Raw genomic sequence first — 12,220 nt, 5'->3', positions numbered from 1 at the left:
CAATATGGATTGTTATGGAGTTGACAACATTTCTTTGAAGGTACTTGTCCCTCGACCATCTCTCTCCAGCCTCCATTACTTTACTAAAGTTAAAAATCACACAACACTGGGTTATAGTCCAACACTGGGTTATTGTCCAACATTGGGTTATAGCACTAGCTTCCAAATAAACCTGTTGACTATGACCTGGTGTTGTGTGATTTTTAACTTTGTACACCCCCGTCCAGAATAGGCACCTCTAAGTCATGATTAAAGGTACAAATTGGCAAGCTCTGTACCAGAAGGTGTAGATGTTTGACAGGGGACCAGTAGAGAGGAGATGAGGGTACAGTACCACCTTGCAGCACCAGATGTCAGTGAAGTCTGTGGATTCGCCCTCTCCTCCTGAAATTGACTGGGGACAGGAATAAAACCTCTCGGGACTGCTATCTGCAAACTGGCGATGGAATAGACTTGTTTTTAGATTTACTATCTGGCAAGGACACACACACACACACACACACACGCACACAGACGGACAGGCTACTGCACAGTGTGTCTGCAACACTATCTCTGCAAACCATGCCTTGTTTCCCAGTGAGTGAGCACATGTGTTCTCCAGATTTGAGTGTTGACTGAACAACCCACAGGACCGAGGACTGAGAGAGCTGCCTTCCTCACCATGAATGTGGCTCTGCGTGACCTGGGAGGAACGGTAAGAAGCATTTAATTGCTTTTCAAGACTGAAGTGCGCTTCTTTTCCAAGAGTGCAAAGTCAAAGCCAGCAGCAAATGAATGCAAGAATGCAATTTGTGTCTGTGTCGGTGCAGAGTGTTGGGATGGGGGGTGGGGGGGGGAAGAAGAGAGAGCTAAAGGAGTAGGAGAGAAAGGCACTGCCCCTGTACAGCAATCTAAATAATACTAGTCAAGAGGGTTCTGCTGTTTACAGTTACAATGGAGTCATTGCATGGTAAGTGACAGCTCTGATCTCTTCGATATAATGACAGTGGCTGTTTTTATTTGAAATGATCCATGTTGTAAGACGTACACTGAGCTGGGAAGCAGGTGACAAGGCAATCTGTGGAAAGTGAGGAGCTGGCACATTGGGCAGGGGTTTGACAGATAACACACCGCTGCACAGAACACTGAACCCAACCACAGGGAGGCTCACACCAACGGAAAGGTAAAGCGATAAAGACTTCCTCCACCCATGATCAATGCGAAGGATGTCATTTCTGTGCAACATCCGAGTGCAAGTTGACGTTTGTCACAGCTTGATATGAGGAGACTGCCTGTCGGCATGGTTCAGCCGATTTAACCAAGGGACTGATGGATGGGGAAACACACATTTGCAAAGCCTCAGCAGTACACAAGGGAGGGTGTGAGAACATTTTGTTCTGTTTTCTCTGCCCTTGGTACAGTCTGCAAAAGACAATTCACAACGAGACTTCAATCCAGTCATCTCCAAGTTAATACAGGAAAGGAACTTGGTCCTGTACCAATGTTAATGTGCTCTTTCAGTGAGGATTCGGGCACAGCTGTTACATTTTGCAGGTCAAAAAATGTGAATTGTTTGAATTTAAAGCCCATTTATCAAATGTGGAATTGTTTTTCTTTCCATGAATTGCAAAGTCTGTTTATTGTATTAAAATCTGTGGCAAAGAGCATGATAGTGGTGTGTGGTAATATTGTTTGGAAACATGTTCGCAACCAGAGTTGTGCAAGAAAGAGATGAGCTAAAGTCGGTCTGCTTTTTAGGAATTATTTCTAACAGCTTTCACCCCCCTCTCGAATGCCGAGATTGGGTTATCTTGGATTTGGGTGGATGTTTCAATTTTTGTCTCGTTTGGCTAATCGCTCCATCTCACCTGAATTGTCGACAGGCGCTGAACGGGAGGACACTTTTGTATGGAGAGCAGTGTTGAGAAGTTGCTTTTAAAGCATCTTTCATGAGAACTGCTTGTGGAATGGTCACTGGCCAGTGTCTTCAGCTGAGAATGGTGTGACTGTGTGGGACTGAGGGGACCTGGAATAGCAAAGGCAGAAGGGTAGAGCTCAGCCTGCTGTACTGGTGAGCAGAGCTGAGAACGATCACTTGGTAGAGAAAGAGAGAGGAGGGAAGTTGTTTTGCAGTTCAGGGCATTGTGAGAGAGCTTTTTGACCTGTCAATGTTTTTTCCAAATGGAATTCAGAATTAGTTCCGTCCTCCCTAGCAGATGGAAAAGTGCAAATTAATCATTCTCAAAAGCAGTTCTTTTATTGCGTGGTTTTATGCTAACATCCATGAGTTTGGGTCAAGGCAGACTCATTGAGAAGGCAAAAGCTAGACCTGCCTTCAGACTTTCTAGCACTGTTTATTACTTATAAGACTAAATACTGCAATACATGGTATTCAGAAATACACCAGCTTCTAATCTTACTGTTTCATTATTGAAAGATTATTCCATAAACTCGACCACTTAATGATCGTCAGTCTACTCGACATGCATTTCTCCATGTGTTTCTAACCTTCACATGACTGGACGTCAAGCTTCTGCCTCTCTTGCATCTGAACTCCGCCTACACTCTGCTATTTATGCCCAGTGAGGTGTAGCTCTGTGACATCATCGCAAGGGAGCTTCAGGGTCATTAAGACCTTAACAGCAGCAATCACTTCACATTCTACAGTTCATATTTCACAGTTGAATGTTTGGAGATACAATAACCACCTGATACAAAGATCGGTTATATTGAAGAATCCAACTAACAAAACAGTAGATTATCATCAATCTGTAGAGATTCAGCAGTTCAGCAGTAAACATTGCAAGAATGACAGAGTGTCGAAAGATTTTTATTTTAAAACTTCATAAAAGCATCATTTACCTTTTATGTAGGTGATGCGTTTATCAAGTCTTAGGGAATATAGCACATGTTGATAAATTCCAGAGGGACCCTCGTACTAAAAAGCTACAATGAAAAGTTTACACATCATGGTATTCATGGAAATAAAGACAGAGGATTACAGTAATTCACCTGTTCATGAGTAAATTAGAAGGAAGCCATGTATCAGGGAGGTGATGGGCTAGTGCTATTATCACTGGACTATTAGTCCAGAAACTCAGCCCTTGTTCCGGGAAGGCTGGTTTGTATCCTACCATGGCAAATGGTGGAATTTAAATTGAAATAAAAATCTGGAATTAAGGATCTAATAATGATCATGAAACCATTGTTGGAAAAACTCACCGGCTTCACTGATGTCCTTTAGAGAAGGAAACTGCAGACCTTATCTGACCCACAACAACATGAGTGACTCTTAACTGCCGTCTGGGCAATAAGGGTTGGTTAATAAATGCCATGAATTCAAAAAAAGTAGCTGGCTCCCGTGAGATTATAAACTGAGCCATCGTAAAAAGAATGCTACTTCCGAAGAAGAGACATATTGGACTCTATCTCTCTCTTCACAGACACTGCCAGACCTGTTCAATTTCTCTAGTACTTTGTTTTAATTTCAAATAAGATGCTAATTTGGTTCCAGAATTAATTAGCAGTACGTCAGCATTGTTCCTTCATAATGTCCTTCAGAATTACGAGATAGAGCTGTGGCGAATTTCCAATTAATTTGAACATAAAGGTAGTGTTAGCCTTTCGGGGTAACAGTATGCATTTGCATGTTTGAGTGAACAATTAACTGGCATTCGGTGAAAAGCTGTTTAAAAGTATGACACTGACATCAGCAGTTTAGCCCCTGTATCAAGCCAGGTCTCTGTGATGTTAGAGACAGCATCCGTGGAGAGAGGGAAACCCAGTTAACATTTCATGTCTGGATAACATTCATCAAAACATTCATCATGAACATTCAGTCAGATGTATGGGATGGTACAAGGACCAGAGGAATTCTGGGATAGGGCGGAAGGCAATAGAACATAGAACATAGAACATAGAAGAATACAGCGCAGTACAGGCCCTTCGGCCCTCGATGTTGCGCCGATCAAAGCCCACCTAACCTACACTAACCCACTATCCTCCATATACCTATCCAATGCCCGCTTAAATACCCATAAAGAGGGAGAGTCCACCACTGCTACTGGCAGGGCATTCCATGAACTTACGACTCGCTGAGTGAAGAACCTACCCCTAACATCAGTCCTATATCTACCCCCCCCCCTTAATTTAAAGCTATGCCCCCTTGTAATAGCTGACTCCATACGTGGAAAAAGGTTCTCATAGAGTGAGTCCTTCAAGATCATAGAGAGTGGAGAAAGAGTGAGGCAAGAATCCCTCCTTCCTTCTATCCCTTCATGGAATTTCCTCTTTGTTGTTAACACACTCTCCACTTGCTCAAAACCTACCTCACAAATTATTTTCCCAGTTCTGATGAAAGATCACAGCCATTGAGTCACAGAGTCAGACAGCACGGAAACAGATCCTTCAGTCCACGCAATCCATGCCGACCATTATCCCGAACTAAACTAGTCCCACCTGCCTGCACTTGGCCCACATCCCTCCAAACATTTCTTATTCATGTCACAGCCTAAGGATATGAGGTAGGCCGATTAGGACTGAGATTGGGAGAAATGTCTTCACTCAGAGAGTGGCGAATCTATGGAATTCTTCGCAATAGAAAGCAGCTGAAGCCAAAACACTGAATGTTTTCAAGGAGTTAGATGTCATCCTTAGAGCTAACAGGATCAAAGGGTATAGGGAGAAAGCAGGAACGATGCACTGAATTGGATGGTCAGCCATCCCATATTGAGTGGTGGAGTTGAACAGTGTGGCACTGGAAAAGCACAGCAGGTCAGGCAGCATCAATAAGCAGGAGGTAGAGCAGGCTTGAAAGGCTGAATGGCCTACTCCTCCTCCTAATTTTTATGCTTCATGCAACTTATCAGTGAGAGATGTAAGAGGTGTAGGAAAGGCCACTGGTGATTTGCTGAGAATGAATCCGAGAGATTTCAACTAATAAATCACACACAAACAGAGTGCTGTAGATGCTGGAAATCTAAATCTAACAAGAAAGGAAACAAATGCTGGAAATACTCAGCAGGTCAGGCAACATGAGAAACAGAGAGAAGCAGAGTTAATATGTTAATATTAATATATCCAGTTCTGGTTGCCCTGTTACATTAAGCTGGGTAGGTTCAGAAGAGATTTACAAGATGTTGCCAGGAATGGAGGGTTTGAGTTCGAAGAATAGGCTGGTTAGGCTGGGACTTTTCTCACTGGAGGGTAGGAGCTTGAGGGGTGAACTTTTCGTGGTTTATAAAATCATAAGGGTTCCAGCTAAGGTGAATGGCAGGTGTCTTTTCCCAGGATGGGGAATTTTAAGACAATGGGGTGCATTTTTCAAGTTGGAGGAGACAGATTTAAAAAAGACATGAGAGACAATTTTTTACATGGAGAGAGATTGCTGTGTGGGATGAACTGCCCGAGGAAGTGGTGGATGCAGGTTCAGTTACAACGTTTAAAAGTCATTTAGATGAGGACATGAATAAGAAATGTTTGGAGGGATGTGGACCAAGCGCAGGCAGGTGGGACTGGTTTAGTTCGGGATTATGGTCGGCATGGATTGCTTGGATTGAAGGGTCTGTTTCCGTGCTGTCTGACTCTGTGACTCAATGGCTGTGATCTTTCATCAGAACTGGGAAAATAATTTGTGAGGTAGTTTTGAGCAAATGGAGAGTGTGTTAACAACAAAGAGGAAGTTCCGTGAAGGGATAGAAGGAAGGAGGGATTCTTGCCTCACTCTTTCTCCACTCTCTATGATCTTGAAGGACTCACTCTATTGCCATCCGCCCTATCCCAGAATTCCTCTGGTCCTTGTACTATCCCATACATCTGACTGAATGAATGTTCATGATGAATGTTTTGATGAATGTTTAGCCAGACATGAAATGTGAACTGGGTTTCCCTCGCTCCACGGTTGCTGTCTCTAACATCAAAGAGACCTGGCTTGTGACTCCTGGTTCTGGGCTCCCCAGTCATTGGGAACATAGCACTCCCTCTGTAGTCAGAACAAGCTTCCTCCAATAAGGAGACCAAAACTGTGTCCACAATATTCCAAATGTGGTCTCACCAAGGTCCTGTGCAATTGCAGTAAGACATCCATGCTCCTGTACCTGAATCCTTTCACTATGAAGACCAACAAACCATTTGCCTTCTTCACCACCTGCTGCAACTGTGTGTTCACTTTCAGAGACTAATGTGCAGGGACACCCAGATCTCGTTGAAGAGCTGGCTCAGGCACGGTGGGCTGATTGGCCTTTGTCTGTAATGGAACAATTCTGTGAAGTGATTTCTACAGATTGTATGCTTTGGGAGAGAGGAGATGTGACCAGAGCTGAGGTACTGGTACCAAGGAAGCCAGTGTCAATACAGTGGGCTCTCAACAATTTTTTTCAATGTCACTGTTTCAAAAGAATTTAACAAAGGCTCCCAGTCAGCTGCTTGCACAAGAGCCATTTATCTTCTTGAGAAACACTTTGGCTGACTGGGAAAATGCCAACAGCCCAAAGAGGGTGAATTTGATTAAGTTGGGTTAAGGGCAGGCCGAGGAATATTGAACGCATGCAAAAATATAAACTAATACAAATTAGAATTAGATTTTATTATCCTACACCTTTAGCAACAATTTGCAATGAATACATAAGGTTATAAAACATGACAAGGCAAGGCACAGAAGAGCGAGGAGGTAAGCAGAAGAAACATTTTGCCATCAGGGCAGTGGGCATTGACTTCTTAAAGGTTTGAAGGAGAGGGGAACAAACCAAGAGATTAGCAAAGGCAGTTTCACAGCTTCAAACCTTGGCAGGTAAAAACCAACCTGGGATTGAAAGCAACTGGAGATACGCAAGAGGCAGGATCTGATGGATCATGAATTTCTTGGAGTGTTGCAGGGCATGATGGGGTTACCCAGACTGGGATGGAGGTGGACCAGGACTTATTTGAATAGTATGAAATGTGCCGGTTATGATTCTGGGAGCCTGTTTCTCACTAACCCCAACTTTTTATTCCTGCATTGATGTCAAGCAGTTAAAACGGCTTTATTGATATTTCGATGCCTACCTTCCTGGCTTTAACTGTAGAAAACTGTTAAGGAGCCAATCATATTTTTAAATAAGTCTTTGTTGTACACTCAGTTGGTCATTAACAGCAATGCTGTGGGTGTAAAAGTCAATTTACAGGAACAACGTTAAAGGGTGTAGCCGGGTAGTGGGACTGGGGAAGAATGATCGAGATCGGTAAGCAGGAAACAAACAGGGAATGGGCAAGTACAGGGCAGATGAAGTATAATCTGGATAAATGTGAGGGTATCCACTTTAGGAGCAAAAACAGGAAAGCAGACTATTATCCGAATGACGATAGGTAGGGAAAGGGGGGAGGTGCAATGAGACCTGGGCGTCCTGCTCTTCAGACGATCATTTTTTACCGATAACCAATCTCCTGCTTTTTCTCGATAGCCTCACACACCATTTCAATCCCAATCACCATCCAATGCCTCAGTTGAACCTGCCTCCACCACATTTTCAGGCAGTGCATCCTGTACCCTAATGACACAGTGTGGAAAACTCTCACACAGCACCTTTGCTTTTATGCACATCTATGCCCTCTCATTCTTATGGAGTCATAGAGTCAAGACCCTTCGGTCCAATAAGTCCATGCCGACCATAATCCCAAACCAAACTAGTCCCACATGCCTGCACCTGGCTCATATCCCTCCAAACATTTCTTATTCATGTACTTACCTAAATGTGTTTTAAACATTGTAATTGTACTCACATCCATCAATTTCTCTGGCAGTTCATTCCACTCTCTGTGTAAAAAGTTGCCCCTCATGTCCTTTTCAGATCTTTCTCCTCTCGCCTTAAGAATATGTCCACTCGTCTTGAAATCCCCCACCCTAGGGAAAAAGCACCTGCTATTCACCTTACCTATATCCGTCATGATTTTATAAACCTCTACAAGGTCACCCCTCAACCTCCTGTGCCCCAGTGAAAAAGGCCCCAGCTGATCCAGCCTCTCCCCACAACTCAGAACCTCCATTCCCAGCAACATCCTGTTCCTGTTTCTTTTATGAGTGTGAACAGTTTCTCCCCATCTAATCTATCCAGCCTACACATGGTTTTGATAACCTCGATCAATTCTCCTCTCATCCTTTTCCTCTCCACGGAGAACAGTCCCAACGTCTTCAATCTATCCTCATCACTGAAGTTCCTCTTCCCTGAAACCATTCTTGTAAATCGCTCCTGCACTCTCTCCAACACATTTATTAATCCATTTGATTACATTAGTCTGATGACTGACCTATATTTGCTATGCTTGATTTGATTTTAAAGTCTCTGAGGCCTAATGTAAACAGAAGCTTCCAAAAAGAAACAGAATGCAGAGATATGAAGATCCTGCGAAAGCTGACGTACATAAGAGCACTGTTAATAAACCTTTTGTAAACTTAAAATCATCTCTCTGCATTCCTCTGTGTGTAAGTTGGATGTATACAAAATAGATAACCAATGAATAAACAACTCTATCGCCCATCTCAGTGAAGAAATGTGAACTATCAGTGAAGTGGAACAATATGAAGCCAATAAATACCAGCTCAGGGACGAGCAGGTAGCTTCATATTAGTCATTTTGTGCAAGGTTTGCAAAGGATATTTAAGTTGTGAAGTTATATTTGATGAATTTGTTTTGGGAATATAAACGAAATGATAAACACTCAGTGACAGCCATCCTTATTTCTGCTTGTCGTTCATCATCACAGAATCTCTACAGTGCAGATGGAGGCCATTTGGTCTCCAGAGAACATCCCTCCCAGACCCAGCCTAGTACCCGATCCTATCACCCCACATTTCCCAATGACCAGAGGGGAAGATTTGGTGCATGGCAACAAACCATGCCAGGTGTCAGATCTCTCGGTGGGAGAGCATGTCGGTGATAGTGACCACAACTCCATGGCCTGTACTATAATCAAGGAGAGGGATAGGAGCAGATGGTGTGGAAAAGTATTTAATTGGGGGAAGGGAAATTACAGTGCTATTAGACAGGAAATGGGACGCCTAAATTGGGAACAGATGTTCTCAGGGAAATGCACATTAGAAATTTGGAGATTGTTCAGGAAGCACCTGCTGATAGTGCTGGATAGGTTTGTCCCACTGAGGCAAGGAAGGGATGGTCGGGTGAAGGAACCTTGGGTGACAAGGGATGTAGAACATCTAGTCAAGAGGAAGAAGGAAGCTTACTTAAGGTTCAAGAGGCAAGGATCAGACAGGGCTCTCGAGGGTTACAAGGTAATCAGGAAGGAACTGAAGAATAGATTGAGGAGAGCTCAAAGGGGGCATGAAAACATGTTGGCAGGTAGGATTAAGGAAAACCCTAAGGCATTCTACATTTATGTGAGGAATAAAGAACGGCCAGAATTAGGATGGAGCCGATCAGGGATAGTGGAGGGAACTTGCGCCTGGAGTCGGAGGAAATAGGGGGGGTCCTTAATGAATACTTTGCTTCAATATTCACTACTGAGAGGGACCTTGATGTTTCTGAGGACAATGTGAAACAGACTGATATGCTTGAACAGATTGACTTTAGAAAGGAGGATGTGCTGAAAATTTTGAAAAACATAAGGATAGATAAACCCCCTGGGCCAAACAAGATATACCCAAGGTTACTGCAGGAAGTGAGAGAGGAGATTGCCGCACTTTTGGTGATAAACTTTGCATCCCCACTGTCCACTGGTAGTGCCAGATGATTGTAGGATGGCAAATTTTATTCCCTTGTTCAAGAAAGGGAATAGAGATAATCCTGGGAATTACAGACCAGACATTCTTGTGTCAGTGGTTGGCAAAGTATTGGAGGGGATTCTGAGAGACAGGGTTTATGCTTACTTTAAAAAAACCATAGTTTGATTAGAGGTAGTCAGCATGGCTTTGTGAGGGGCAGGTCCTGCCTCACAAACCTTATTCAATTCTTTGAGGACGTGACAAAACACATTGATGAAGGTAGAAGGGTGGATGTGGTGTATATGGATTTTAGCAATGCATTTATTAAGGATCCCCATGGTAGGCTCATTCAGAAAGTAAGGAGGTATGGGATACAGGGAAATCTAGCTGTCTGGATACAGAATTGACTGAGCCATAAAAAACAGAGGGTGGTGATAGATGGAAAGTATTCAGCCTGGAGCTCAGTGACCAGTGGTGTTCTGCAGGGATCTGTTCAGGGACCTCTGCTCATTGTGATTTTTAATAAATGACTTGGATGAGGAAGTAGAAGAGTGGGTTAGTAAGTTTGCCAATGACATGAAGGTTGGTGGAGTTTGGGATAGTGTGGATGGCTGTTGTAGGTTGTTACAGGACATTGACAGGATGCAGAGCTGGGCTGGGAAGTGGCAGATGGAGTTCAACCTGGAAAAGTGTGAAGTAATTCACTGTGAACAGTTGAATTTGAATGCAGACTGCAGGGTTAAAGGCAGGATTTTTGGCGATTTGGAGGAAATGGGGGTCTTGGGATCCATGTCCATAGATCCCTCAAAGTTGCCACTAAGGATGATAGGGTTGTTAAGAAAGCAAATGGTGTGTCGGCTTTCATTAGCAGAGAATTAAATTTAAGAGCCATGAGGTTATGCTGCAGCTCTATAAAACTCTGGTTAGACCACACTTGGAATATTGTGTTCAGTTCTTGTTGCCTCAGTATAGGACGGATGTGGAAGCTTTAGAAAGGGTGCAGAGGAGATTTACCAGGATGCTGTTTGGACTGGAGGGTATGTCTTATGAAGAAAGGTTGAGGGAGCTAGGGCTTTTCTCATTGGAGCGAAGAATGATGAGAGGTGACTTGATAGAGGTGTACAAGATGATGAGAGGCATATATAGATTGGATATCCAGAGATTTTTTCCCATGATGGAAATGGCTGTCATGAGGGGACATAATTTTAAGGTAATTGGAGGAAGATCTGGGGGAGATGTCAGAGGTAGGTTCTTTATTCAGAGAGTGGTGGGTGTGTGGAATGCACTGCCAGCAATGGTGGTAGAGTCAGGTACATTAGGGGCATTTAAGCGACTCTTGGATAGGCATATGGATGGTAGTACAATGAAGGGTATATAGATTCGTTTGATCTTAGAGTAGGATAAAAGGCTGGAACAACATTGAGGAGTGAAAGGCCTGTACTGTTCTATGTTCTAATCCATTTAGCCTGCACATCTCTGGACACAATGGATAATTTAACCTGGCCAACCCACCTAACCTTCACATGTTCGGACTGTGGGAAGAAACCTACTATCCATGTGGAGAATATATAAACTCCATGCAGGACATTTGCCTCAGGGTGGGATTGAAGCCAGGATTCTGGCCCTGTGATGCAGCAGTGCTAACCGCTGAGGCCACCAATGGTTGCTGAATGGGAATATGTTTATGTTTCTGTAGCCTGTGTACTCATGAACTGCGCTAGCAGAGGATGCTTGGTGCAAAGAACAAGCCTGAATGTTGAGACTACATAACTGCTATTTAACAAAAGGATGCAAAAGACTTGTATTTAACGTATTCCAGCCTTTTCAAAATGCAGCCTCTGTTTTGTAGAAGACACAGCAGCCAGCTGGTACACAGCAAACCCTCTCAAACAGCAACATCTTGATCTCTCTGGATGGTGTTGGTCGAAGGGACAAGATTTTGGCCAGGTCATTGAGAGGGATTTCCCCTGCTCTTCTTTCAATACTGCTTTGGGGCCTTTCACCATCCATAAGAAACAAGGTCTCCATTCAACAGCTCAGTCAGAAGACAGTGCCTCTGACATTGCAGAGGTCCTGCATTGACAGCCTAGGCAAAGTCTTCAAAGCTCAGAATTGAGGATTGTGCGCATGGTCTTCTGACTCGGCGGCTAGTTAATCCTACCCATTGAGATGCTTTTGATAATGAAGGGAGCTGGAAGTATTCTTAATAAAGGTTTCGTTGTGCGATGGAGACAATGCTGCTCTCTGGAAAAAATGCAGATAATCCAAAGGGATAGAACAGGAACTGGGGAAAAGTATCCCTGAAACAGCGATGGTTATGAACTCTCAGAGGTGGTCTGTGGCCCAGTGGGTAGTGTTCTTGCCTCAGGGCCAATTCTACACCAGAACCTGATGCCAAAAGAGGTGTATTCAGAATGTAAACTCTTCCAACATCTCCCAGTGATGCATGGTAAGACTCCTGGTCACTCATGTGATTAACAGAAAACAATTCCAAGGTATAATATAAAATACATGAAAGTAAGATGCCCCAACCCTGACTCCTTCGGGATC

The 12,220-nt window shown here is 43.6% G+C and overlaps 1 protein-coding gene across 1 annotated transcript in view; it reads left to right on the top strand.

Moving 5' to 3' along the window:
• The first annotated feature begins 476 nt into the window (after window positions 1–476).
• LOC140487167 (endothelin-converting enzyme 1-like) overlaps window positions 477–12,220 on the top strand; it is a 329,267-nt gene continuing 317,523 nt past the window's right edge. Inside the window, exon 1 of the mRNA XM_072586786.1 lies at window positions 477–694. Within this exon, the coding sequence (XP_072442887.1) occupies window positions 662–694 (33 nt within the window). The 5' untranslated portion in view covers window positions 477–661. The remainder of the gene's footprint in view (window positions 695–12,220) is intronic.

The sequence above is a fragment of the Chiloscyllium punctatum genome, chromosome 16, assembly GCF_047496795.1.
Source record: "Chiloscyllium punctatum isolate Juve2018m chromosome 16, sChiPun1.3, whole genome shotgun sequence".
Taxonomy (NCBI): domain Eukaryota; kingdom Metazoa; phylum Chordata; class Chondrichthyes; order Orectolobiformes; family Hemiscylliidae; genus Chiloscyllium; species Chiloscyllium punctatum.
This window is presented reverse-complemented; position numbering and strand designations above follow the sequence as displayed.